The sequence below is a fragment of the Antennarius striatus genome, chromosome 15 (assembly GCF_040054535.1).
Source record: "Antennarius striatus isolate MH-2024 chromosome 15, ASM4005453v1, whole genome shotgun sequence".
In the NCBI taxonomy this organism is placed as follows: domain Eukaryota; kingdom Metazoa; phylum Chordata; class Actinopteri; order Lophiiformes; family Antennariidae; genus Antennarius; species Antennarius striatus.
Window position 1 is genome coordinate 12,034,154 of NC_090790.1, and position 27,555 is coordinate 12,061,708.

General features: G+C 38.3%; 3 protein-coding genes across 5 annotated transcripts; all 3 read right to left on the reverse strand.

Annotated features, from left to right (window-relative positions):
- Positions 1–225: 225 nt before the first annotated feature.
- LOC137608599 (synaptic vesicle 2-related protein-like) lies at positions 226–4,346 on the reverse strand. Its single transcript, XM_068335096.1, has 16 exons — positions 4,293–4,346; positions 3,995–4,129; positions 3,378–3,463; positions 3,202–3,300; positions 3,052–3,123; positions 2,841–2,965; positions 2,679–2,742; positions 2,452–2,577; positions 2,243–2,371; positions 1,955–2,028; positions 1,409–1,485; positions 1,208–1,312; positions 969–1,080; positions 782–863; positions 599–688; positions 226–473 (listed from the first exon to the last, which is right to left on the reverse strand). Exons 2-16 carry the CDS (start codon positions 4,089–4,091, stop codon positions 336–338), a joined length of 1,476 nt encoding a protein of 491 aa, XP_068191197.1. The 5' UTR covers positions 4,092–4,129; positions 4,293–4,346; the 3' UTR covers positions 226–335.
- Positions 4,347–6,595: 2,249 nt separating this feature from the next.
- LOC137608567 (synaptic vesicle 2-related protein-like) lies at positions 6,596–14,710 on the reverse strand. 3 transcript variants are annotated; one of them, XR_011038202.1, is made up of 17 exons: positions 14,637–14,710; positions 14,236–14,366; positions 13,183–13,268; positions 12,997–13,095; positions 12,836–12,907; positions 12,614–12,738; positions 12,156–12,219; positions 11,863–11,988; positions 11,662–11,790; positions 11,481–11,554; positions 10,996–11,072; positions 10,807–10,911; positions 10,204–10,315; positions 10,016–10,097; positions 9,827–9,916; positions 9,492–9,704; positions 6,596–6,794 (listed from the first exon to the last, which is right to left on the reverse strand). XR_011038202.1 is itself a non-coding variant. In XM_068335050.1 (16 exons), exons 1-16 carry the CDS (start codon positions 14,693–14,695, stop codon positions 9,543–9,545), a joined length of 1,593 nt encoding a protein of 530 aa, XP_068191151.1. In that variant the 5' UTR covers positions 14,696–14,710; the 3' UTR covers positions 8,777–9,542. The 3 variants fall into 3 exon arrangements, 1 of the variants encoding a protein (XP_068191151.1); XR_011038201.1 differs by having other exon boundaries at positions 6,596–7,333; XM_068335050.1 differs by lacking the exon at positions 6,596–6,794 and having other exon boundaries at positions 8,777–9,704.
- A 5,032-nt stretch (positions 14,711–19,742) lies between these two features.
- LOC137608852 (synaptic vesicle 2-related protein-like) lies at positions 19,743–26,376 on the reverse strand. Its single transcript, XM_068335442.1, has 16 exons — positions 26,315–26,376; positions 25,987–26,117; positions 24,009–24,094; positions 23,825–23,923; positions 23,688–23,759; positions 23,456–23,580; positions 23,285–23,348; positions 23,034–23,159; positions 22,821–22,949; positions 22,644–22,717; positions 21,613–21,689; positions 21,417–21,521; positions 20,836–20,947; positions 20,649–20,730; positions 20,475–20,564; positions 19,743–19,937 (listed from the first exon to the last, which is right to left on the reverse strand). The coding sequence occupies exons 1-16, from the start codon at positions 26,374–26,376 to the stop codon at positions 19,743–19,745; spliced, it is 1,629 nt and encodes a 542-aa protein (XP_068191543.1).
- Between the last annotated feature and the right edge of the window lie 1,179 nt (positions 26,377–27,555).

Sequence of the window (27,555 nt, forward strand, 5' to 3'; positions counted from 1 at the left end):
TTTTGCCTTTAACCAGCAGACCTATGACCCACAAACATGATTAGCGGCCGTAGACGAGACAATTGAGATTATTGCAACTGTCTCATCTCAAAGAAAATGGATGGATGGATGGATGGATGGATAGTTACTGTGTTATATTATAATTGTATATTGGTAGCAGGCCGATATAAAATTAGAAAAGAATACACATAGGTAGTTTTTTTAAACTTTATTATTACACATTACATCAGTTGTCTTCATCATGGGCACCATGTTGTTTTACTTTTGGTTGATGCGCCACACATTCTCGGAGAGTTTGCACCATCTTACTGGCTCCTTTTTGTCGTCTGAACCTCTTACTCCTGTTTAAGATTTGACTCCTGCAGACCTCTGCCTGATGTCTCAACAGGAAGAATCAAGCATGCAATGCCAGCCAGAATTGAACAGCCAAAGTATATTGAGAGGGTCAAATACTTTGAATGCCAGAGCATCACCTAGAACCAAACAAACAGAAGGGTGGATTCAGGCAGAGAGACAAACAGTCAATTTTTCAAACGACTGACTCTGGAATTTTGAGAACATTTCTTTGGGGAGCACCAACAGAGATAATTAATTATACCTGTGATACAAAGGGTGTAATCAGAGAACCCAGTTTTGCCATGGCATTGCATGTCCCCAAAGCTAAGGCTCTAGTTTCTGTAGGAAACACCTAAAGACCGAGAAATAAACATTTTGTTAATCCGGAATTGTATTAAGCAATACAGTATGTCTAAATTGAACTGCTAAAAAGTTGTAGAAATACTTCTGGTGTGTAAATGAAAGCCACTTTGAATCCTCCAGTGTTGAAGGCTCTGGCAATAGAGATGAAGATTGTAAGAGCTACCCTGCATGAAGCAAAAGACAGACACAAAAGATTTGAGATCATTCCTGCTTTTCTAATATATTTTGCTGTTGGTTAATGACAAAATAATACACAGAGTCAATCTTACCTCTCGATACATGCATATAAAGGCAAAATAAACAAAGAGAACATGAAGAAACTCAACACCATGCTCTTCTTCCTGCCAATGCGGTCAATTAGCGGAAACATGAGCAAAACACCTGAAACAGACATGAATTAGCAAATTACATTGAATAAATAAATAAATACATACATATATAAAGAAGATCTTTAATGTTTTAGTTCTACACTGTAGCTTTGAAAAAATCCCAAGAGGGAGCATTTTACCAGGAAGTTCAGCCAAGGTTGTCCATAGAAGGTCTTTGTAGTCAGCTGATGTCAAATACTTGCATGCTAGATTGCAACTGGGTCCAGCTTCGACTCCTTGTGTTGCTGTCGGGAAGGACGAAAGTTTTGTGTTGGTTGTTGTTCTCATTCAAGATAATTAATTGAAGCTGATCAACAAACAGGAACTGTTACTAGACTTACTACCACATTGGTCACCAGATTGAAACAGCTCAGTTGTCAACAGGACTATACCAAAATAGCTAAAAGAAATGACAAACCTGTGGAGAAAAGTAAAATTATATTTTCTTCTACATGCTAATTTACATACAAGTGGATGAAAGGAACACATTTGATTCACGGTTGGATTAATAAACTAATGTGGACCAAATGTATACATTACACACAGCAGACTACATACGACAGTTTCACATGCCATATTGTTCGATGAATAAATATGTTACCTATCTCGATAACATATGTAATTACCTGAAGTAATTTGTCTTTAAACAATGTTTTGGCATGGGCTCTTATCTTTTCTGTTCATAAAATAACTTTTGTTTCATTCTTAAAAATTAAATTACACAATTATTATACAATTATAAGTCAAATTAACTAAAGCAGTTGCCAGTTGAGACATTTCTTGGCTTTTGGCATTTCTTGGCTTTTTCTATTTGACTTCATCCGTTTGTCAAAATGCTGGAAAAATGTCGAAGAGGACATAGTAGAAACTGTCTTACTCTAACTAACCAGATAAACCATAGAAGAAGAGTACTCCTCCGAAACTCAGGAGTAAACAGATCTTTTATCTCCCCACGGTCTTTCTGTAAAAATAACAAATGGAATGGAATGGTACATCTTGAATAAATTCGTAGTTCAGCATTTTGTACGTGCTAGCTTGAACACACACACACACACACACACACACACACACACACACACACACACACACACACACACACACACACACACACACACACACACACACACACACACACACACACACACACACTTTTCTGACACTATCTATAACCTCACCTGTTCATGGGTGATCACCTTCCCTTGTGGCATGGTCTTACCATTCTCCTTGGCGATACGCTGTAGTGTTGCCATGGCTTTCTCTGTATTTCCTGTCAGCAAGTCAAAGCGAGGACTTTCAGGAAGCCACTATTTAAAACAGGAAGTTCTTTTGTAAGATTAACCCCAGCTGATTGTCTTAAATATCTATCAATTACCAATGCACTTACAAAGCTGAAGCAAATAAATATTGCTAATGGTAGAGTGGACACAATGAGCAGCCATCTCCACCCAAGTGTTGGCATGATCCATAATGCTAGGACGACTTCAAACACACAACCTATTGCCCAGAATAACTGACGGCACATAAAGTCATCGATGAGGGGATCACAAAATCATACATAATCAGATCAAAGATGTAACATTGGAATTCAGCAAAATCCATGTACTACATTACCGACAGTAGCATGAGGTAGGTGCCTCTCATCTTTACTGGGAGGAACTCTGAGTACAATGTTATCCTTGGATCGAAAGGATGATTTTTGTTTAGATGAGTCAGTGCAGATTTAGATCAGTACAGGCTTCATTTGTTCATATATAGAAGGGGCAGTGAACCTACGACTGAGTACTTCCTCCAGTGCCAAAGCCCACAAGACTCCGCAGTACCAAGAGCCAGCCGTAAACTGGAGCGAAGGCACTCAACAGGCCATAAAAGGTAGTCCAGCAGATAGAAGTGATCAAACCCTGTTTTCAACAAATACACGGAAAAGAACAACATTGAGTAATACACAAATGACTAAACCTACTCAAAATAAATGGATGAGACTCACAACTCTTCTGCCAAACTTGTCAAACACATGTCCCCACAAAGGGGAACCGACGCTTGTGCCAACAAACACCACCTGAAAAAAATACTTTCAGAAATTGAAAGGATACTTTAAAACGAGAAACCACTTTCTTCCTATCTGAGTGATTCGTACCGATGTCATGACAGCCACCATATAACTGGGCAGCCTCCACTCACAGTGAAGCTGGGGGCTCAAGATACTGAGGATCATCATTTCCATGGCTTCTCCTGTCTGCACACGGAGAGGAGGAGTGCTACATGAGTGCAAAATAGCAGAATGTGCGTATTTCTCCTTGTTTAACGACTTACCCATGACAGTCCGGTGAGAATAAATAATTTCCACTGGAACTTTCCAAAGCCGATGGTTTCGAGTACATCGTCTACTGTCAAGGTTTCTGTGAAAACAATAAGACATTGACTGAAGTTCACTGTCCCCTGAAAAGAAATGAATGCATGACAACCGAAGAGCTTCAATATGTTATGTTATAGTTATTCAACATATTAAAGATTTTCAACATGTTAAACTGACTGCCACATGCCTCCTATCTGCTAAATAATGACATAAGGTGCTGTTCATTACGTCCTTCAATGCAAATCAACCTCATTAAGTCATAACTCGTTATTTGAGCAGAAGTTCATGGAACAAGCATTTATGTTGCTTAAGATTAAACAACCACAATTATACACTTAACATGTATTCACGTACGAAGCAGCTAAAATTTATCTCTGACATAAACAACTGAACAATTGCTCTTATATTAATACAGCTACATGAATCATTCATGTGTAAAGAAACCTCCTCAGGGAAAACTCAGTTTCGAATAAGGAGTTTTTTTTACAAGGTTTTGAGGTAATTTAATGTTTTTTTTATTTTAAGCAGACAGACAAGATCAAAACCTTGGCTTAGCAGTGACAAATTAACAAACCTTCAGTTTTGTCAGCTTTACATCTGACTGCTGATGTGTTTCCTCCCTCTGATTCAACTCCTGCCGAGGTTATGGTGCAGTAATCATTGTGTGACATCGTCCTTATTACACTGATCCAAATAATTTTCCTCACTCCTAAATGAGAAGAACAAAACTAGAAATTCAAGTCCTACTCATTGCGTAGCCTAATACATGCCCTCTGGTAACATGCGGCAGTGTGCAGCAGGTCTTCCCAAACTATACCTTTTTATATTTGAACAAAGTGAGACATTAACATAATATAGCAGTCCTTTTTTACCTCAAGATTTCTCTTGCAAACAGAGCTTTCCAGTTTTCTCCAGCTGTCCATTTGTTTTGCAGCTTGAGAGCTACACCTGAATGATAAAAAAAAGTGTTTGATGTTTGTGTATTTGGGTTTTTTGTGTCGCATCATCTTGTGACAGAGGGGAGGAGCCAGCCTCAGAAAATTCACTTGTGGTGACAGCTTGAATGAATGGAAAGGGTGTCTCGTAAATGAAATATCAGCCACATTTACTTAACAATGGCTTATGATGAAAATTTGTAAAGAGATGGGACAAAGTCAAAGAAGAGATTAAAAAAAAAAGAGAAAAAACTATTTTGTTAGCTTTTTTTATATAAAATTTATTGGCATAATCTCTTGAGATACATCTGCGTTTTTGAGGATGTCTCAACATGACACACACACACACACACACACACACACACACACACACACACACACACACACACACACACACACACACACACACACACACACACACACACACACACACACACACACACACACACACAAAATAAAAATGAAGAAAGCCATTACATTCTTAGGTGGCCAAGAAGGCCAGTATTAAACATTACAAGTGAAGAACAGAATGGGAAAATGAAACCATTTACAGCATTTGTCCAGTTACTGAATGCATGACAGTGAACTCAAGTGTCAACCTTGAAATTTAGTTTTAAGATTTTAAAATTCATAGCTGTATCCATAGTTGGAAAATCTTAGAAGTGGTTGTGGAGAACTATTAATTTTTTTTAAACATTAATCTAAATTGATATGTCCGTAATCTGAACATGACTTGTGGGCAGAGACATTACAGTGTGCAAGGCAGTGATCCCAGTCGTTCTTACTTAATGTCATTGTACCTCTTACTCTGGCAACACCCTCCTTTTTCATGGTACACAAATTAAACTTGATCACCGTCATCATGTTGTTCATCAAATCCTACTGTCCAGCATATAATGGCAAGGCCACACCATAAAGATGTTGTGCATGTCAAATGAGCTTTTGCTGCTCCCAGCCTGAAACATGGTCATCCCCTTGTTGTTAAACCTACATTAACACAATTCAGTTATTTGAAATAATTGTCTGTTGGTAATTTTTGTTGTTATTGTCCATTGATCTTTGTCCTGGGACAGCCTTGCACCACTTCACTGGCTCATGCTGATGTTGTCTTGCCTCCATCCTCTTGAGTAAGATGAGACTCCTGCATGCCTTTTCAGGTTCAAGCACACAATGCCAGCCAGCAGACTACAGCCACAGTATATAGACAGAGTCAAATACAATGATGTCCAGAACATCACCTAAAACCAAAACATGGAAAATGAGGGAACACGCAGGGAAATTTAGAGCCAAATGATGTGATATTAGTCTGGTGATAAAAGTACATTTTGAATACCTGTAAGACAAAAGGAGCAGTCAGGGAACCCCACCGGGGCATTGCACTGCACGTCCCCAATCCTAAGGTGTTTTCAAAAAAATCTCCGTCCACACGTAAGTGCGTTTATCAACACATGTATAAGCAGAACAACTCCGAGAACGACAGGAGAGAGGACCGGGATGTGTGGAAATTCACGCTGATGGAGGACGACCTCCATCAGAGTTTTCCCACCAGCAGACAGCGCGTCCCGGTCTGACCCAGAACTGATGTCGGCGTGTTTTGCGAGGAACGTGAATGAATGAATAAATAAATACATATATAAACTTTATGACATAAATAAAGAAACAGACGAACAAATATTTAAGTGGAAAGCATGTTTATCAACGCATCTTCGACGTGGAGCTGTTATGCATCAGAAAACAGCCGGTTTTAGCTCCGTTTGTACATGTAGACATGGTCACATGCATGACATCACAGCGGTTTTGGTCCCAGGGACACGCCCCCCCGGATAAAGAAAGTTACGGATACACCGTCCACACAACAACACAGACCCAGCGTTTTCAGAAAAATCCACATAGGCCAGCGTTTTCAAAAAGTTGCGTTTTCGTTCCAGATATCTGCGTTGTCGTGTGGACGGAAGGCGTAAATGCAACAAAAAAGTTGTGTTTTCAAAAAGTTCCGGCATCGTGTGGACGGGGCCTAAGGCTCTAGTTTCTGTAAGAAACACCTAATTTGCAAAAGGAGATTATTTTATTCAGTTGAAATGATATGAAACAATATGTAATATTTATTTATAGTTTTAATATGTAGACTTATCTCAACAGACAACTTAAAATCCTCCCGACATGAAAACTCTTGCAATAACGAAATTGAAATTGTAAAATTGTAATTGTAAATTGTAAGAGGAATCCTGCAAGAACAGAAGACAAACACACAGAATGAGAGATTAGCCCTCACGTTTCATATATTTTGTTGTTGAATGACAAAATTAAAGATATTGAGACAAATGTATCTCCCTATACAAGTGTAAAAAGGCAAAATGAACAAAGAAAACATGAAGAAACACAATGCCATTCTGTTCTTTCTTCCAATATAATCGGCTGTCAGAAGGCCAATGAAAACACCTGAAACAGACATGAAATTAAATTATGATGACAAGGATGATGCAGCGAGAATGGAATAAGTTAAGGTTTTACAGGTGAGGCCACTCCAACAGATTTTTGCAACAAAGCTTCAAACCTGTTTCTGTAAGAAAGGCAAAACTGTTTAAACAAATAAAAAGTCATTTCATTTTTAAAAAGTGGCTTACTTTCATTTAATCTTGAACAGAACTTTTATCAGTCGTTTACATGTTTGAAAATGAAGTGTGGTTATCAGAATTTTGACAGAAGTTGAAAGCCTTCTTGTCTCAGATTGTTCTCAGGGATAGTTTATGAAGAAACATGGAAGACCACCCTGTATATGTCCTTTGCAGTTTTCTTACACCAGCATTTTGAAGGTTTTTACTTTGCAGCTTCAGTTCCCCATCAAAACAAAATGTTAATAGGGAGCTTTTCACCAGGGAATTCAGCCAAGGTTGTCCATAAAATGTGTTTGTGTTCATTTGATGTAGAATACTTGCACTCCGGATTACAAATGGGTTCAGCTTTGGCTCCCTGGGTTGCTAAATTGAAGATGAAGGGTTGAGTGTTGGAGTTGAAGCTGATCAGCAAACAGTAACTATTACTTCCCACTACATTTATCTACAGATTGGAACAGTTCAATAGTCAACAGGACCATACCATAAAATGAAAAGGCCACAGCAAATCTTTCAATGTCAGAACATTTTACTTGATAAATAATGCACAATTTGTTTAAAATAAAGCTTCTAACACATAATAACGCTTCTAATACACCTCCTGTCTAACTCCTAATAATGAACAAACTATACACAGTACAAGCAGCAGATATTTTGTCTGATGTCTTGAATAACATCTGTCCACCTCTACAACATGACACGTTCCAGTGTTTGTAGTGAGAACAATTATTTCACTGAACAAACATTTACTCTGGAATGTACTGGATTTCACCACATCAACTGAAAGAACAAGTTCTCAAACCTCAAGCTGTTCCTTCTCTTCATTCGGTACTCACAGGTGAGCGCATGCTCGCAAATGATTTTATAATCATCATTTAGGTGAGCCATTATAATGATTGTAATCTAGTCCATAGACAGCCCGGCATTGTTTCTAATGATTCAAGATCGGCGGTTCGATTCCCTCTCCCGCCGAGTCATTTGTCGTTGTGTCCCTGGGCAAGACACTTTACCCTCCTTGCCTCCAGTGAGGCACTCGCTGGTGTGTGAATGTGTGTGATTGTTCCGGTGGTGGTCGGAGGGGCCGTAGGCGCAGATTGGCAGCCACGCCTCCGTCAGTCTGCCCCAGGGCAGCTGTGGCTACGTACGTATAGTCTACCACCACCAAGTATGAATGAGGTGTGAATGAATAATGGATCCAACGTAAGCAACTTTGAGTGTCCAGACAAGAAAGCGCTATATAAATCTAATCCATTATTATTATTATTATTATTATTATTGTTATTATTATTATTATTATTATTATTATTATTATTATTATTATTATTATTATTATTATTATCCAATTGTGACGACCCCAGCTGAGGGAGGTGTGGCACTGCTCTGTTCTGAGCAGTGCCTGCAGAGTAGGCACTGCCCACACACACACACACACACACACACACACACACACACACACACACACACACACACACACACACACACACACACACACACACACACACACACACACACACACACACACACACACACACACATTACAGTCTTAAAGTTATCATTTTTAAATGGGTCTGGTGTAAAAAAATAGCATCTATCTAGCTCTTACTAAGTATTCCAATGTTTGCTGTGTACCCAATTTTTTTTTGACAATATCCCTGAGGACACATTTCCTCCAAATTATATTAAATTGAAATCTACTGAAATGAAATAACAAGATATCACACATCAATTACTTGGCACACTGTACTCAAAATTAATTGCATGCTAACAAATAAATTTAAACTCAAGATCATATGATCACAATCCATCTGACACACAGTGAACCCAAATCCTTCCAGAGTAGTTGTTGGTTCTGTGTGGGCGCTAATTCAATGACAATGAATCGATTAACTTTTTTAACAATACCCGATTAAAGAAATACATGTTTGGTCCAAACTTTATTTTATAACAAGAAATAGATCCAATGAAAAATTGCTGAAAAATGTATTATTGTTTATTCCATTGACCTTTTTCGTTTTTTCTTTTGACTGCCTATACTGCACAGTTCAGATTTATATACTGTATTATTTTTAATACATAAGGGCATCTGGTTGGTCAGATCAATCAGCTTCATAATGTATTGATTCCCTGTTACACTGATGACACAGAATGTTGGCAGCTTTAGTGCTTCTAAAGTATCTGAGTAGTACCTACCTCAATTTTATGTATCACACTTTCAAAAATACCACATGACGAACCAATAGTAAATACTCTACTGGTCGTCATTATAAACAAACCTTTTCAAAGTGTCCTAAGTAAAAGTACAAACTTGAATAAAATAAAAGACTGATATGTGATGTTATAAAACCTTAATAAAAAATACTTACATCCAGTTGTACACAAAAATGAACCATTAACCATTAGTGTGTAAATGAAATGTGAAATTTTCGAGCCTTTGTCTTTAATGCCAGCAGAGGTGATGTCGCATTAAATGTGGATTGCTTCAGGTTTGAAAATAGTTATCAGTCAACAAAATGATCTGTCTTACTTTATCTTTGTAGACTGATCTACCCTTAGTCTTGGGATAATGTTGCGTTCTTCACTGACTCGTTGCTGTGGTCATCTGCCTCCTTGTTAAAGTGGTCTCCTGCAGGCTTTTGCCCGATGTCTCCATAGGCAAGATTAAGCACATAATACCAGCCAGCAGACTGCAGCCACAGTATATAGAAAGAGTCAAGTACATCGATTTTCTGAGCATCACCTAGAACCAAAACAAAATGAGAGATCATGTAAAGAAATGCATAACCCTAACTCTATGACCCTGGTGCTTGAATTAATAATTATCAGTGAGCTTCTTTAAGAAGTACCAACCGTGACTCATACCTCTGACACAAACGGAGTGATCAGGGAACCACACCTGGCCATTGCACTACAAGTCCCCAATGCAAAAGCTCTAGTTTCTGTAGGAAACACCTAATTGCCAAGAGGAGAGAATTTTATTTCGTGGAAATTCTACAAAACATTTTTTATCACAACTTAAAATTTTTAATTTGATGAAATACGTAGACCCACCTCTGGTGTGTAAACATAAGCAGCTTGGAATCCTCCAGTTATGAAGGCTCTGGCAATAAAGATGAAGATTGTAAGAGGTATCCTGCATGAACCAAAAGACGGATACAAAAAGCACTGAACACTCGTCCTGGTGTTTTTATATCATTTGTTAATGATGATGATAAAATAAGACAGAAAGACTGATTTACCTTCCAATACACGCATATAAAAGTGAAATGGTAAAAAAAAAAAAAAAGAAACACAATGCCATGCTGTTCTTCCTTCCAATTCGCTCAACCATTAATAGAACACCAAAAACACCTGAAACACTCATGAAATATTGAACATATAGTTTACATGGAGCAGACAGGCATAATACAGAGACAAATAAATTTCATTTATAGAGCTGTTTCTAACACACTTCTATCTCCTGAGGCTAACAACTGCATGTACTGTACTACAGGTGTGCTCATGTCAACAAGATATCAAACCTGTTCCAGTAAGAAAAGCAAAAGGTGAAAGGTCATGGATGAGATGTGTTTGTTATTCATCTTAAAGTTGCTTTTATATATGGTTAACTTCAAAAATTTCATAAATAAATATACAATTTACTATTTGCAGTTTCACCTATACCTTTTAACCAAAATAACACACTTTTTCTTGGGGTATTAAATGTGAAACATGTCACAATCCCTTTACACTGGTTGAACAGGTTTCTTACAACAGGTTTATAAATGTCTTGACTTTACAGCTTCAATTTCAGACCACAGCTCTGAAAAAAAATCTTGCTAGGAACATTTTTAATATTTTACCTGGCATTTCAGCAAAAGTTGTCCATGACATGTCTTTGTAGTCAGCTGATGTCAAATAATTACATTGTAAATTACAACTTGATTCAGACTTGGTTCCTCCGGTCACTGAACATAGAATAAGAGGATTGTGTTGGATTTTGTTCGACTGAAAGACAAATGATTAAAGCTGATCATCAAACAGTAACTTACAGCCACATATACCTCCAGATTGCAACAGCTCAGGTGTCATCAAGACTATGCCATAATAGGAGAATGCATTGGCAAACCTTTGGATAAAATAGTAATAATTTGTTTTAAAACTTTTAAAAATGTTTATACAGTTGGAAAATAAAGCGGAGGATACAGTAAATGACTGCACTAACTCTGTCTTTGCAGACAGCAGAAAAGAGGCAAACGTTTTGATGACATTTCTGTCCCTATGTTTGCAATTTACAAATTACTTTCAATTAATTTGACTCAGTACATATTTACACCAGAACACATTAATTTAACGAAAGTCAACTGAAATAACAAGTCTGTACAGTATTTTTTGGATCTCTTATGTTTTCAATTCATGCTTGTGAAAGAATCACACGCAATTAAATGACCACAATGAAATCCTTATTCAAAATTTGCAGATGGTGGAGACAAAAGAGGAGAGAGTGTAAAGGAGAGGATGTATTTCTTTGGCTAACCAAATAAACAACAGAAGAAGAGTCGTCTTCCTGTACTGAGGAGAAAGGAGATCTTTAATCTGCCCACGATTTTTCTGTGAAATTAAACAGCACAAATGGAGGGAACATTTTTAACATTAACCATGAAGCATCATGGTGGACACACGTCTTCTCTTTCTGACACCTACATCTGTAACCTCACCTGTTTGTGGGCGATCACCTTCCCTTGAGGCATGGTCTTACCATTCTCTCTGGCGATACGCTGTAACGTTGCCATGGCTTTCTCTGTGTTTCCTGTCAGCAAGTCATAGCGCGGACTTTCAGGTAGCCACTGTGTAACAAGACAAATTCTTTAAGAGAATTACTTCTTGCTAGTTTAAATGCCAATCAACAATCTACTTACAAAGGTGAAGCACATGAATATTGCCAATGGTAGAGTGGACACACCAACTAGCCATCTCCAACCAAGAGTGGGCATGATCCACAATGCCAGGAGGACCACGAACATAGTACCGACTGAAAAGAATAACTGATGCACGCAAACACATTCATCAGGAGGAAATTGATAAACGTCATTAATTAGATCAAAGATAAAACACAAAATCCAGTGGATTGATTGAAACAGTTTTGGATAACCGAGAATCTACACATACGACATTGTAATACAGCAGCAAGAAAAAAAAAAAGCCACATTACCGACATCATCATGATGCTAGTGCCTCGCTTCTTAATGGGGAGAAACTCTGAGTACAATGTCACCCTTGAAAAGGATGAATGTTTGTTAGAAATTATTGAATGCAACTAAAGATGCTTTATTAATACGCAAAGGGGAATTTCTTGTTCATTCTACAGTATCTATATGTATTACATACACATACCGGCCTGAATAACACACGCGCACGCGCACGCGCACGCACACGCACACACACACACACACACACACACACACACACACACACACACACACACACACACACACACACACACACACACACACACACACACACACAAGGTCCTGCTGTTAGAGCAGCACCCTCACAGCAGTTTCTAGGGTTTGGTTGGTGCCTTGCTAGAGAGCACCTCAGCACCTCACTACCTAACCTTGATCCTAACTCAGTATTAATTTTGTCACACAAAGTGTATATTGAGATTACGCCTGAGGACTTCCTCCGACGCCAAAGCCTACAAGACCCCGCAGGAGTAAGACCCAGCCATATCCTGGGGAGAAGGCACTCAATAGGCCATAAAATAGGATCCAGCACATGCACATTGTCAGGCCCTGTCTCCAACAGAGAAGGAGAAAATACATGAGATAAACATTGCGTGAGTTCAATTTGTCAGGCATACTCTGTATGAAAATATGTAATGAGACTCACAATTCTCCTGCCATACTTGTCTGAAACTTGACCCCATATGGGGCAACCCAATAGCATCCCGATAAACACCACCTGTTTCAAAAATGTTTAAAAAAAAATTTTTAGTGAACACCTTCACACAACTCAAAACAAACATACAAACCTTTTTGAGAGGACCTTACAGATGTTATGAGAGCCACCTTATAGCCGGGTAACCTCCACTCGCATTTAAGCTGGGGGCTCAAGATACTGAGGATCATCATTTCCATGGCGTCTCCTGTCTGCTCTCAGAATTGCAGTATTAAATAAAGATAAACAGTACCTGGAAATAAGAGTGAAACTGTTTGTCCATGTTTAACAACTCTTACCCATGACAGTCCGGTTAGAGCACATAATTTCCACTGGAATTTTCCAAAGCCAGTGGTTTCCAGTACATCTTCTACTGTCAACGTTTCTGCAGAAGAGACAAGACATTCACTATTTCTCTGTCCCCTGTAAAGAAATGTATCTACGGTCATATAAGAACCAAAAGAAGCACAATTTACAACTTAGTCTGTATTATGTTTTATGTGGAAAAACTGCCGTGATGCAATGCCATTTGCTCAAAAGCTCAAAGATAAAACGAAGCCCATAGCAAGGGGTCAGTGTTGTTGTCCTGCGTCCTGTCGGGTGCAATTATGTTGGGGTATTAAATCACTTGATAACTTTTCCTCCATTACAGGAGAAGAATCTAGTCAGGGTATGTTTCTTTACAAAAGTCTGATATTTGCATGTATTCAATTGTGTACTTCTTGGTACTTTTTTCATCAAAATTCAGATCTATTTCTTTTCTTAATCTACAGTAGTTATACTTACTTCAAAGATACATTTACTAACTAACTTTTTAAAACTGGCAGTCTATATTTAAATTAGAAATGATGCAAAGAATGCATTGTTAAACATCATTCAACCAAAAGTTTGTCAAGATAATCATTTCAGTTAATATTATTTTTGGCACAACCAATGAAAAAACTTCTGACGTGTTAAAGTACTGTACCAAAAATAATTATTTACTAATAGACAGTGAAACACACACACAACTCACAGGGGGCGTGCTGCTGGATAATGAGAGAGCAGGCAACACACCAGCCAACAATGAGCAACCAAAATGTACAGCAATGAAGGGTTACATAAAATGATTTCAAAGGCATTACCTGGAACCAAAGTACAAAATTTGGGAGTCATGCAGAAAAAAGATGACACCAATTTGAAAGAAAGTTCCAACAGAGATGGTGAATTTCAAAACTTTAATTCTAAGAGTACCGGTACACACAAGAAAGAACTCAGGGTCCATTGACAAATACATTGGATATAAAGACTATAGTTAGCAGACAGACACACACAAAATACTAATAAACTGTAGTTGCAAGAGTTGGACAAACCCTCTGTTTCATCAGATTCATATCTGGGTGCAGAATTTGCTCCCCCTGTGCCAAACTTTCTTGAGGCAATAGTGCAGATCTCATTGTCTGTGTTCTGGTCCTCATCGCTTTGACCCACAAAATGTTCCTCACTGCTGAACATAAAAACATCAAAAAAAGAAATTCAGCCTTTATTCAACATAGAGGTTGAATTTAAGCACAGGTAATCCTGCAGCTACACACAGTAACAGCTATTTGCACATACTCCACTTAATAAAGCACGATTCCCCAAGGCAAGTGTTCCCTCTGCAGTAATACCCTACTAAGGAGAAAAGGTGTAAGTGCTTATCCAAATTTGCCTCACATAGATAGGGAATTAAACTGTTTAAATAAAAAGGAGTAAAAACATTTTAGCACTTTACCTCAGATTATTCCTGTGATGTTTGTAAAAACTCCTTCTTGGTCTGCTCAAGTAGTCCATTTCAAAATGACTATTTGAAAGCCACAGCTTTTTTCTGACTAGAAAAGTGTCAAAACTATTTGTTTTCTAGTTTTAAACTACGTCAGAACTGGGGCACTTCATTATCTGTGGAGTCTTCTTACCAGTGAGCAAATAACCAGAGGGCTTTCTTTCTGTCGTTTGCAGTCAAACATAGTCAGACAGAAGACAAACCGCTATTTACCGGTCTAAGGTGTTATATAAAGTGTTTTGCAGGTGTTACGTATGACTGGTATGACTTAACAACCTAACGGGTGGCACTTGTATCACTTCTACCATTGTTTATATTCCTGAAAATGTAGCATCCGTTTTCGAGATGTGCAACAGAATCTTGTTAGAGGAAAGGAGAGATTAGCTGAGCTAGTGTCGCAAAATTTGTAAATGCCAGGTCCAGCATGATTTCGTTGATCATATTTCAAGTGAAAACTCAGACGCTTAATGTTGTTTGTGCCACAAAAAATCAGTAGTGGCACAGTTCTCTACTAAGCAACACTCGTCTGTGCAGTAGATTAGTAATCAAGATATCAAAACTACCTTTATAAAATTTGGTACTTTAGATGTGCTTTAAATTTCTTAGCAGAGCTCTAACAGCTAGGTAGGTTACTACACATATGTATAGTATGCTAAAACCACCAAAACTATGTTCTGAGTGGGTATGTGACTTTAATTGGTGAAGAATCGTCCATGGATTGGATATCGGACTGTAATTTGTAATTTTATTTCACTTCACATCAAAGTTTTTGTGATTAAAAGAGTCTACGTGAGACCAAAGAGGGATGTAATGAAAGTACACATGAGTCAAACAAAAGTTCACATGAAATGATCATAAATATTCTGTGTATTAAATGTATATATAACTTCCTTCTCCCAATTAAATAATTATTTTCCTTGGCTTAGAATCCAAACAGATTTTTCTAGTATTTCGTTTGTGCGTGTGTGTGTGTGTGTGTGTGTGTGTGTGTGTGTGTGTGTGTGTGTGTGTGTGTGTGTGTGTGTATGTGTGTGTGTGTGTGTGTGTGTCAGTGTGTGTGTGTGTGTGTGTGTGTGCGTGTGTGTGTGTGTGTGTGTGTGTGTGTGCGTGTGTGTGTGTGTGTGTGTGTGTGTGAAGGTGTGTATACACTAGGCCGCAAAAAACAAAGGGGTGTGTGTTTTTTTTAATCATGAAAAAATAAGAATATCAGTAAGCAATCAATAAACCTTATAAGCATAAATTCCAACTGGTTTAACATTTGTACTTAATACAAACTTTAATTCAACTAAATTTTTTAAATCTTTTAATTTTTCTGTGCCGGAAGATGGCCTGATTAGACTTCCAGACCATGGATAAGGGCCGATCAGGCCATCACCTCAATTAGCCTAATGTTGTATTATGTAACATTAACACAGCACCTGTTGTCCCATTGGGATGTCATCTACAGCATTATGCCATTGTTGTGTCCATGTCGGCAGTGGCATGGGGCGGTAGTGGCTCAGTGGTAGAGCAGGCAGTAGAGTGGGTCGTCCTATGATCCAAGATCGGCGGTTTGATTCCTGCTCCCGCCCAAAAACACCCGGAGTGTTTTTGGGCGGCCTCCCACTGTCAGCTCACCTCTGGTGCACTGCAGAGGTGCTCTTGAACAAGGCGCCTTCCCCTGTACAAGTTGCTCATTTGGGGTGCACCATGATGGAGCTGCCCGCCACTCGACCTCTCCTTGTATGCCTACAGGCCCCCTTGTGTGTGTGTGCGTGGGCTACAGGGGCCTGTACTCACTAATATGTATATGAGGTTAATGGATGTAGTGAAAGAGGACATGAAGGTAGTTGGTGCGAGAGAAGAGGATGCAGAAGACAGGGTTAGATGGAGGAAACTGATTCGCTGTGGCGACCCCTGAAGGGGAAAGCCGAAGGGAAAAGAAGAAGGCCCCTTGTGTGTGTGTGTTGCAGGCCTGTACCCACATATATATTATATGTGTGTCACAAATAACAACATAATAATTTAGAGTGGAAAATAAAATAAAAAATTATTTTGTGAGAGATTTTTTCTTCATCTTCATCTTCTTCTTCTTCATGCGTCTGAATGGATTCCTGCTCCTACTAGGCGGCGCGGTAAGCGGAGGAATGTTTTAAGTGTTTCTGCCGGATGTAAAGCTGGTCGGATTGAGGTCACACCGAGTGTTCAAGAGAGTGACAGTGATGATTGTATGTCTGATTGCAGTGAACTATCTCACACTCCAGTCACTGCCAGTCAACAGCATGTTTTGTACCCAGAAAAAATGTCTAAATTGTTTTTACAACAAACTTAAGGCATGAAAGGTCTGAATCTACAACAGCTTTTTCCTGATTAATTAATTTTTTATAACTTGGCAAAACAACTTATTAAAAACAGAGCCACATCAGAACTCAGTGACCAGGAGATATACCGACTCAAAAAGCAAATTAATAAAGTCCGTAACCAACTGAGTTTTTAATTTTGATGAGGCTGAGTGTTTTATTATATTTCCTATTTAGTTATTTTAAGGTTCTTTTAATTTTTCCCTCATCATGGATTCTTTTAGAGTGTAGCCGTTAAACGTAAATGGAGCCAGAGAAGAAAGGGAAAAGGGCACTGGTTTTTGACACAGCAACGAGGAAAACTATTGATGTTCTGTTTTTACAACAAATACACAGCGATGAGAGCAATGAGGTGCACTGGATGAAGGAGTGGGAAGGCCAGGCGGTCCTGACCCATAACACCATGCTGAGTGGTGGAGTGGGCTTCCTGTTCTCTAGAACTTTTAACCCAACATCTCTGGAGGTCGAGCGGGTGCTACAACTGTGGAGGCAAAGACTCTCCCAGGGGGAGAGAAGCCTGGACTATAGTACGGGGACTGTGCCTGACAATAAAGATCTTTTCCCAGAGGTCCACATCAGTCCCCTGTTTGGAAAGCTGGAGGGTCCTCTCCTCGGAGATGAACGACAAACCAGCCTGCACACAGCCAACAAAAAATACTGTACAAATACTGTGTAAAAGTAAACAAGAAAGGCCTGTGTGACAGGGCGCCCACTGCCTGGGCCAACAGGATGACGGGAAATGGACCTGACCCACAGTGGAGACTTCTGTACAAACCTCCCCTCAAGAAAAAAACAGCCGACCTCCAGTGGAGGATTTTACATGGTGCCATCGGTTCCAATGCTTTTATCTCTGTTTATATCCCTGCTGTGTCAAGCCAGTGTCCCTTCTGTCCCCTTCGTGAGACAGTCTTTTCCTGTACTTTTGAATATGAATGGAGTATATTCAACATGGAGACACAAGCCTGTTTTTAGTTTAATAAATGTTAGGTTTCTTCATTCAGGAAACACACAGTAATGTTTGTTTTGATGTAAATTCCTTTTTGTGTGAATCTCTTTTGGATTTTGTGTCAATGTGATTATCTTGTAATTTGGCTTTTATGTATAAATAAATGTGATTTTAAAAATCAAAAAAATCTTCTGTGTTTTAAGTCTTGTAATTTGAATATGAATAGAGCATATTCAACATGGAGACAAGAGCCTCTGTTTTTAGTTTGATAAATGTTAGTTTTCTTCATTCAGGAATGTTTTTGATGTGAATTCCTTTTTGTGTTAAAATCTCTTGGATTTTGTGTCAACGTGATTATCTTGTAATTTGGCTTTGACTGATTTTTAAATTGTATTTCTTTTGATTGGTTTTTAGTATTTTTGAAGCACTTTGGCACTTTCATCTAATGTAAAATTGTAAAATGTTTGAGTGCGATTAAAGTGTTTTTGCAAAAAAAAAATTCTTCTTCTTCCAAACTTTTCAATGTACCAAATTCATTCATTAATTCATTCATCTTCCTAATACGCTTCATCTGCTGTCGCGGGTTGCTAGAGCCTATCCCTGGGGCTGACTGTGGGAGTGAGGCAGGGTACACTCCAGGTGCAACACAAGTATACCGCAGAGCCACACAGAGACACAGACAAACATGCACGCACACACTCACACCTACGGTCAATTTGATAGTGGCCAATTAACCTTTAGCGCATGTTTTTGGAGGTGAGAGGAAGCCAGAGAACCCAACAAGAACCATGCAGACACGCGGACAACATGCAAACTCCGCACAGAGCAGGACGCGAACCTGGAACCACCTTGTTGTGCAGCAACAGCGCTACCTACTGCACCAACGTGGAGCCCAATGTCCAAAATTACATTGGCACATTTGCTTCAGGCTAAATTAAATTAATTACAATAAATAAAAGAACAAGTCCTTACACATTCTAACAATTTTAAACAAATTTTTAAATGATCTCAATCCAATTGACACACAGTGAACCCGTAGGCTTTAGTAGTTGCAGTTCTGACCACAATGAATAGATTAGGTCAAGATCATGATTAAGAAAATGGTTAGTCTAAAGTTTAATTCATAACAAAAAAATAGATCCGATGAAAAATTGCTGAAAAATGTATTATTGTGTATTTAAGGGTCCATGGACCTTTTTCAGTGAGGGCAATAAATCATTTTTGCTTTCGACTGCCTTTACTGCAAGGTTCAGATTTTGATACACTTTTAATACATAAGTGCTTCTGCTTGGACAGATCAATCAGCTACATAATGTATTGATTCCCTGTTAGCAGCTTTAGTACTTCTCGAGTAGTTTAGTAGTACCTACCTTGATTTAAGACAGTGTAGCACATTTTCAAAAATATAATATGAGAAGTAAAAGTAAATACTTGTCATTATAAGCAAACTTATTCAAAGTGTCCAAAGTGAAAGTACAAATTTGGAGAAGACTGATATGTGATATTCTAAATCTCTTAAAGGACCTGGAGTGATTAAAAAATTGGTGCAAACTTCCGCTTGAGCAACAAAAAGTGAACCATAAACCATTAGTGTGTTAATGAAATGTGAAGTTTTTTCCCAAATCTTACTTCTTGATGCCAGCAGGGGCCATGTCATTTTAAATGTATGTTGATTTGTGAATTTCCTCAGGCTGTGAAAATCCATGTGATAACAAATTACTGTCAGTCAACAAAGTAATCTGTCTTACTTCTTCTTTCTTGATTGATCTACCCTTAGTCCTGGGATAATGTTGTGTTCTTCACTGACTCATTGTTGTGGTCATTTGCACCAGCCTCCTTATTAAAAGTGGACTCCTGCAGGCTTTTGCCTGAAGTCTCCATAGGCAAGATCAAGCACATAATACCAGCCAGCAGACTGCAGCCACAGTATATAGAAAGAGTCAAGTACATCGATTTTCTGAGCATCACCTAGGACCAAAACAGAAAACAAGGCAGTCAGAGACATCCCGCGACTTACCCTGACCTACTTTAAGGGGAAGTCAGGGTCAAAGCTTCAGGATATGTCAAAGCTATGCACTAGCTTTGACCATAGATCAAAGCTAGTGCATAGTTATATCAAAGCACTAGCTTTGATCTATGGTCCTTCTCGTGCTGGCTTTCTCCCTCGTCTTTCCATCTTTTCTGGTTCCTGAGTGTACAAAAGTTGAAATTTGACCTTCACCTAGGTCAAGGTCATCATCTCATTTTTATTCCCTTTGCCGCCTGAGTAATGTGCTTTTTGTTTTGTCTTTCTATCTGCAACGGTTGCGAAGACATTTGGTGGACTAACGGATGAACGAACGGATGAACACATGAACACTGACAATTACAATACATCACCACTTTGAAGTGGGATGTAATTAGGGATCATGCAGAAAAACACAAAACTTATACTGAATGATGCTGGTGCTGGAAGTCATCATCAGTGAGAAAAAGGACCTACCAACCATGATAAATTTTTCATACCTCTGACACAAATGGAGCAATCAGGGAACCAAATTTTGACACTGCGCTACAAGTCCCCATTGCCAAGGCTCTATTTTCAGTAGGATACACCTAATGAATGAGAGGAGAGCATCTTAATCAATTGAAATGGAAAAAAAGAGACTAGTTTCAAAGTGATAAAATATGTAGATCTACCTCTGGTGTGTAAACAAAAACAACTTGAAGTCCTCCACAGATGAAGGCTCTGGCAATAAAGATGACAACCGTGGCAGATATCCTGCATGAACCAATAGACAGAAGCACAGAATTTTTAACTATTACTGATATTTTAATATATTTTTCTGTTGAATAATGGCAACAGAACCAACATAGACAAACTTACCGTCCGATACACGCATATAAAGGTAAAATGAACAAAGATAACATGAAGAAACAGGTTGCCATGCTCTTCGTCCTTCCAATACGATCAATTATCAGAGTGATGAACAAAACACCTGAAACAGTTATGGAATAGTAAACTTATAGCTCATATAGTGCTGAAAAGCACAATACAGAGAAGATTTCTTAAATGACTATTTATCAGATAGGCCATTCAACAAGGCCAACACAATTCTACATCTCCATCTTGTTAGGATAAATAATGCCGGTCTGAAGAGTCAGCTTATAACAGCAAAACTTGAAACATGATTTTACAAAATGAGATTATGTGTGTATGTAAATATGAATTTAGGAATGCATTTGTGTTAAATATTTTTCATTTAGTAGAACATAACTTTCATGAGTTCCTAATTCATGAGCTGTGCTAGAAATTTTATTTTTCACTTTTTCTGGTTTTTCCTGTTGATGATTGATAAAGAAACTAGGAGGAATGTCCTGTACACTTGTCTTTAACATTTCTCGTCTCAACAGCATGATGAAGGTTGGTAAGGTTTTCATTCCACATGCTAAGCGGGAGCTTTTAACCTGGAAATTCTGCCAAAGTTGTCCACAAAAGGTCTTTGTAGTCATCTGATGTCAAATAATTGCACTCTAGATTGCAGCAGGGTTCAGGTTTGGTTCCTTGGTTTGCTGCAATAAAAGAGAATAGTTTGGTTTTGGTATTTCTTTGAGTGTAATATAAACTATGAAAGCTGATCAACATAGAGTAACTGTTACTTACCACCACATGAACCTCCAGACTGTAACAGTGTAGTAGTCAGCATGATTATGCCAAAATAGGAAAAGACATTTGCAAACCTTTGGATGATAAAGTACACTGTTCAATATGCAGAAAATGATATATAAGAAGATTAAAATAAAGGATGTACGGTAATACATGGCTGCGTTAACCCACAATGGTGAAGAAACAATATGTGTCACACTGTGGTGGTTGCTGTTATTTGAGGAAAAGTCATTGTTGGCCTATATCATAAAATTTGTCACTGACTAACAGTACACTTTTCCTTGTCACAGCATAAACCAGAAGAGCTGGAAGCTGTTTCTTTCCTTTCTTTTTGTACTAAATCAATCTTAGGTGTTGACTGGCACTGCTGTTTAAGTCTGAGTTTCTCCTCATTAAGAAGACTCTGAAATGGGTTTACCAAAATCAATTTGTCCACATTTGCATTGCTTGCCATTGTGTGCACCTTGCCAGCTGGCTACTTCAGTCTCACGTAGAAAACATTTGAACAAAGTAACGAAACAATACAAAAGAACAAAACTATAATAAACTCAAACACGCTAAAGTTTAAAGGATTAAACAACAATATACTTGTTTAATAATTTCTATTGTTTACAGAGTAAGAACTGAATAATGGAAATGGTCAAGCAATGAAAAAACTGTCCCATGGAGTCCCACTGAAGTGAATGGTATGTTCGTCTTCTAGGAGCAAAGGCATTAACGCTAAGGGAACGTATTAAGTTAACAAAATCGAGTCAGTTGACTTATAATAAGCAACTGATTCAGAGTACAATCATCGGAATTGATGTGTTCTAAGGCATTTGTAATAAATGAAATGTAAACACAATGATACATATTTGACCATTTAATTTTTTTGTGGTCTTCAAGAAATCTCCTCCGCATAATACACATCAAACTGCACAAGGATTTCTCAAAGTAATTGCTTTTTCCCCCCAGTTTTTTCTAGTTGCTTATTTAACTTTCATTAAATAATTACATTTCATATAAAAATGGAAAGAATTTAAGCTAACCAGATAAACCATAAAAGAAGAGTCGTCCTCCAATACTGAGAAGAAAGCAGATCTTTAATCTGCCCACGGTCTTTCTGTGAAATTCATATGATACAAATAGAATTTATGTGTTTAATATAAATGATCAAACCTCAAAATCAACACATCTCTTTCTGACACCTATATCTGTGACCTCACCTGTTTGTGGGCAATCACCTTGCCTTCAGGCATGGTCTTACCATTGTCTCTGGCAACACGCTGTAATGTTGCCATGGCTTTCTCTGTGTTTCCTGTCAGCAAGTCAAAGCGAGGACTTTCAGGAAGCCACTGCGTAACATAGAAAGTTCATCGAAGAGATGACCTCAGCGTCTTGTTATTTTAAATATCTCTATCAATAAACAGTGTACTTACAGAGCAGAAGCAAATAAATGTTGCAAACGGTGTAATGGAAAAAATTAAAAGCCATCTCCAACCAAGTGTGGGCATGATCCACCATGCCAGGAGGACCTCAAACACAGCACCAACTGACCAGAATACCTGATGCATACAAATGCATAGATGAGGATGTAATCAATAAATAGTATAATTCATCATATCAATCAGATAAAACAATGGAATACAGAAAAGACATTTATTTCTTTAAAAAAAATCTACCGTATTACCGACATCATCATAATACTGATGCCTCTCATCTTCATGGGGAGGAACTCTGAGTACAAGGTTACCCTTGAAAGGGACAGGCATTTGTCAGAAATCATTTTATTCTTGTTAAAATGTGTTGATCTTTTAATGTAGATTTCAGTTTAACAAATAATAAAAAGAAGTGAAATTACGTCTGAGGACCTCCTCCAAAGCCAACACCTACAAGACCTCGTAAGACCAAGAGCCATCCATATGCTGGAGCGAAGGCACTCAGGATGCCATAAAACACAGACCAGCAAATAGAAATAATCAGACACTGTTTCCAACAGAGAGACAAAGAGAAAACATGAGTTAAACATAAGTAATACACGAAAGTCATCAAAAAGTCATGCTTGGAAAAAAAAAATCACAGAAGGCACTCACAATTTTTCTGCCATACTTGTCAGACATATTGCCCCATACTGGAGAACTGCTTGCCATCCCAAGAAACACCACCTTAAAAGCACACATATTATTTTAGTCTGTTGTGAGATAGCAAAACCTTTTTGAGTGATTCTTACCGATGTCATGAAAGCCACCTGAAAGCTGGACAACCTCCAGTCACAGTGAAGCTGGGGGCCCAAGACACTGAGGATCATTATTTCCATGGATTCTCCTGTCTATGACAGAGATGGCAAAGTATTTCCTGAAATTAGAATGCCTGGAAATCAGAGATAAAATTTCTCCATGTTTTAAAACTCTTACCCACGCCAGTCCAGTGAGGAAACATAATTTCCACTGGAATATTCCAAAGCCGATGGTTTCTAGTACATCTTCTACACTCAATGTTTCTGCAAAACCAAAGGATATAAACAGAATTCATAGTCCCCTGGAAAGAAATGTATGTAGGAAGATTGAATGTCTTTGATATGTTAAAAATAGTGTCCAAAACTGACTACTTCATGTCTCGTAGCTGCTAAATAATAATGTTAAACTACTGTTTTAATTAACAGCTGATAACTGTCTCTTTCAGTATGAAAAAAGTGGATATCATTGGTGCACAAAGTGTGCATGCAGTTCCTTTTCTCAACTAGTGGAGTTGGTGCCGTGCAAGATATCTGTGAAGTACCATAAACCTTCAAAGAAGAAGAAGACTGAATAATGAACCTATCACAGTGCATACTTTCCTGCCGCTTCCAGATAAGGTGGAAACACAATACAGGTAGTCCTCAACATATGAACACAATTTGTTCCGAGAGGTTATAATAGTATGAAAGTAATAATCAAGTTTACGTCACTTCACTCAACTTAACTTCTGTCTGACTCACATACTGGACCAGGAACCAAACCCAAACCCTGTTGTAATCTAGAGTGGACCATTATAAGCACATAATACAATGGCAGAGAAGGGAACTGCAGAAAGCGTTTGTTCATATCCCAAAATGTTCTTAAGTCCAATGCCGTAAGTTGAGGACTACTTGTATTATAATATTGTAATATGTAATACTAATAACATTACAACTTTACAATATTTTTCCACTGAAGGCTGAAACGCTACTAAATGCTGAAAAATTTGTAAATATTGATAAATTGAAGGAACTCAAATACAGGATGACAGACGTGGATCTTTTTTGGTTGACATAACAAGCATCTGAATGTGCTGAAAGCCATCTTTCAGGGATATGATTCAGTAGTGATGGCCTTTGGGACAAAGCTACAACTTTTCAATAGACTTTTGTTGCTAATGGACACCCTGTGACATGCATTTCCCAGCTGTGTGGGACGTCATGGTGACAAACCGAGTGTGCAGCGGGCATTGAGCCCCTAGCTGGTGAGTTCAATGACCGCTTTAGGGATTTTGCCACTATCAAAAAGGAACGTGTTGTTCTCCTCTCCTTTCACTGCGGACCCTGATGAGTCTCCACCTCACCTGATGGAAGTGATGGAGCTTCAGTCTGACAGCCAGTCAGACTGTCTACATTATTACTATCCACATTGGCTGGATAATGGAAAATTTCCAGATGTATGTACATTCACCAAGGAAATGTTAATCTTGTTTGGCTTAGCACATTTATGTGAGCAGAAGTTATCTGTGAATTTGAACAAGAACTGTTTGTCTACCACTACTCCCCAACCACACCTGCTATACATACTGACTTGACGTACTGAAGGACCGTTGGCCCTCGGACATGTTCACATGATTGAATCCAGCCCTCCTTACAAAAAGTTTTAGCCATGCTGTGAAACAAGTACTCCTTTTTTTTACCTGTACAGACGGATTGTAGAGTCTACATTGAAATGCATCAATAAAGGCCTTGTGAAATTGAAGAGGTCTTGTCTTACCTGATTTCCTGATCCAGCACAAAATATAATGAATTGTTAAGTATGAAATCAGTTTCTATTATCTTTTGAGACAGCTAATTAAACTACTGATCATCTGTCAACATATTATCACATGAGGCTGTACAATGGGTACTTTGTCGTTTAGTTTTTAGATATTTTAAGAATGTTTTGTCGAGCAGTTTTATATTGCGTTAGTGCTTCTTTTGCATAAGTAAATCACTGATGACAGATGAACTGATCCATTCTTACAATTGCCATCTCTTACTTCATTTACAGAGCTTGTTCTCTACACTATCCATGTAAAACATTTCTGAATTATTCATATCCAACTTCCACCTCGTTGAGTTTTATTTTTTTAATTTTTTTTTAAAAGTACACTAATTGCATGTGTTCTACAAACCTGCTTCGTCAGATCTGTAAGAATTTGAAGAATCTTCTCCCTCTGCATCAAATATTCCTGGGGCAATAGTGCAGATCTTATTGTCAACGCTCATGTCCTCCCTTCTCCAACCCTCAGAACGTTCCTCACTGCTAAATTTGAGCACACATAAACAAAAGAAATTCATACGCTATTTGGCAAAAAACTTGAATTTCAAGCACAGCACACAGTACCACTGATATATTCACCCTCCACTACATAAAACAGGTATTCCCACAGTATCCTCTTTTCTTCTACTTCAAACAGGTGCCACAAAGTTAAAATGAAAGGATGAAATCTTATTTTTTACCTCTGAGGAGGATTTCTCCACCTCTTGTAAAGAATAGATTGTGGTCTGATGCAGCAGTCCATTTCCCTACTACGCTTAGAGAACCACAGTTTACCGGTGACGGTCCAATGGAGTTTTGAATAAAGTAGTTTGTGACATCCAGTTATGATTTTGGGAAGGAGCAGAAGGGAGGAGTTTTCCCATGTTTTTTTCCAGGATAGAAAAAGGTGTTCATTAGTTTCCAGAGGCGCTTGGCCTCACCACAATATTACAATCCGCTGGACTTATTTGATGAACAAAGCAAATAGCAAAGTGTGTTTCTGGTCTCCTCGATTGACTATTACAATATCGGGTTTGTTTCACTTTAACAGGATGAATCAACTGAAGCCTGGTTCATGGGTGTGACAATAAAACAGCAGCATTTGCATAGTTTGGCATATATATGTGGCATATAAAGGGAATCATAAATGACCTTCATATTTTTTTAAATCAAGATTTACATTCAACATGTGAATGCTGCCAAAGATTGAACAAGAAAGAGTAGTTACATCAGCTTTGTTTCATGGTAAGTACAGTATCTTGAGATACGAGCTGCTCAACATACAAGTCATTTGAGACACGAGACGACAAACTGTCCATATTTATGCTTGACGTACAAACCTTCCTTCGGTACACCACCGTTGGTGGATGGATACATGAGCTGAGACCTTATCTCATTCTTTCCCATGTGTTGGTGGATGGATACAATACAACTGAGGCTGTATGTCATTACTGGTTAACAAAAAACTTTTTTTTTTGTTTAGATGGGTTTGTGTATTTTTTACAAAGCTGGAATGGATTAAAAGGATATTACGTATTCTAATTAGGGAACTGATGATTTACGAGTTTGAGTAAGGAGCTCCGTTACGGAAGAGATTAAACTTGTATCTCCAGGTACTAGTGTAGTGCAAGCTGACTAGGACATCACAGCTTGGCATTTGAAAACTGTTTAAGCACATGATGGGATGGTAAAAACATTTTCTAAAATAATGTACATCAAATGATTTGTCACTCGAGACAAAGGCAGCTGTAGCAGCTGCTGGTCTTTCAAAGAGGGGAAGCTCATGATTGGTTTGCAAATCTTTCAGTTAATTGACACCCAAATTCTACCCTCCATGCTTTTTAAAGAAAATTGTTTGTGAGCCTGTTGTAACAATTAGATGTCTTTTCATACCAGGAGAACTGAAAAAACCTGTTACCTTTCCCTGCGTTTTGTACCAAAT

Excerpts from the sequence above, each read along its gene's own strand:
- LOC137608599 (XM_068335096.1), bottom strand. The coding sequence starts at position 4,091 with ATGTCACACAATGATTACTGCACCATAACCTCGGCAGGAGTTGAATCA. Across the intron at positions 2,578-2,678 it reads CCTACCTCATGCTACTGTCG|TTATTCTGGGCAATAGGTTG; the intron begins GTAATGTAGTAC and ends ATGTGCCGTCAG. Across the intron at positions 2,029-2,242 it reads AGGTGATCACCCATGAACAG|AAAGACCGTGGGGAGATAAA; the intron begins GTGAGGTTATAG and ends TTATTTTTACAG.
- LOC137608567 (XM_068335050.1), bottom strand. The coding sequence starts at position 14,695 with ATGGACTACTTGAGCAGACCAAGAAGGAGTTTTTACAAACATCACAGG. Across the intron at positions 13,096-13,182 it reads CTCTAACCGGACTGTCATGG|ACAGGAGACGCCATGGAAAT; the intron begins GTAAGAGTTGTT and ends TTCTGAGAGCAG. Across the intron at positions 10,098-10,203 it reads TTATATGCGTGTATTGGAAG|GATACCTCTTACAATCTTCA; the intron begins GTAAATCAGTCT and ends TGGTTCATGCAG.
- LOC137608852 (XM_068335442.1), bottom strand. The coding sequence starts at position 26,376 with ATGGACTGCTGCATCAGACCACAATCTATTCTTTACAAGAGGTGGAGA. Across the intron at positions 26,118-26,314 it reads TGGAGAAATCCTCCTCAGAG|CAGTGAGGAACGTTCTGAGG; the intron begins GTAAAAAATAAG and ends GCTCAAATTTAG. Across the intron at positions 19,938-20,474 it reads TTGCTCCATTTGTGTCAGAG|GTGATGCTCAGAAAATCGAT; the intron begins GTATGAAAAATT and ends TTTTGGTCCTAG.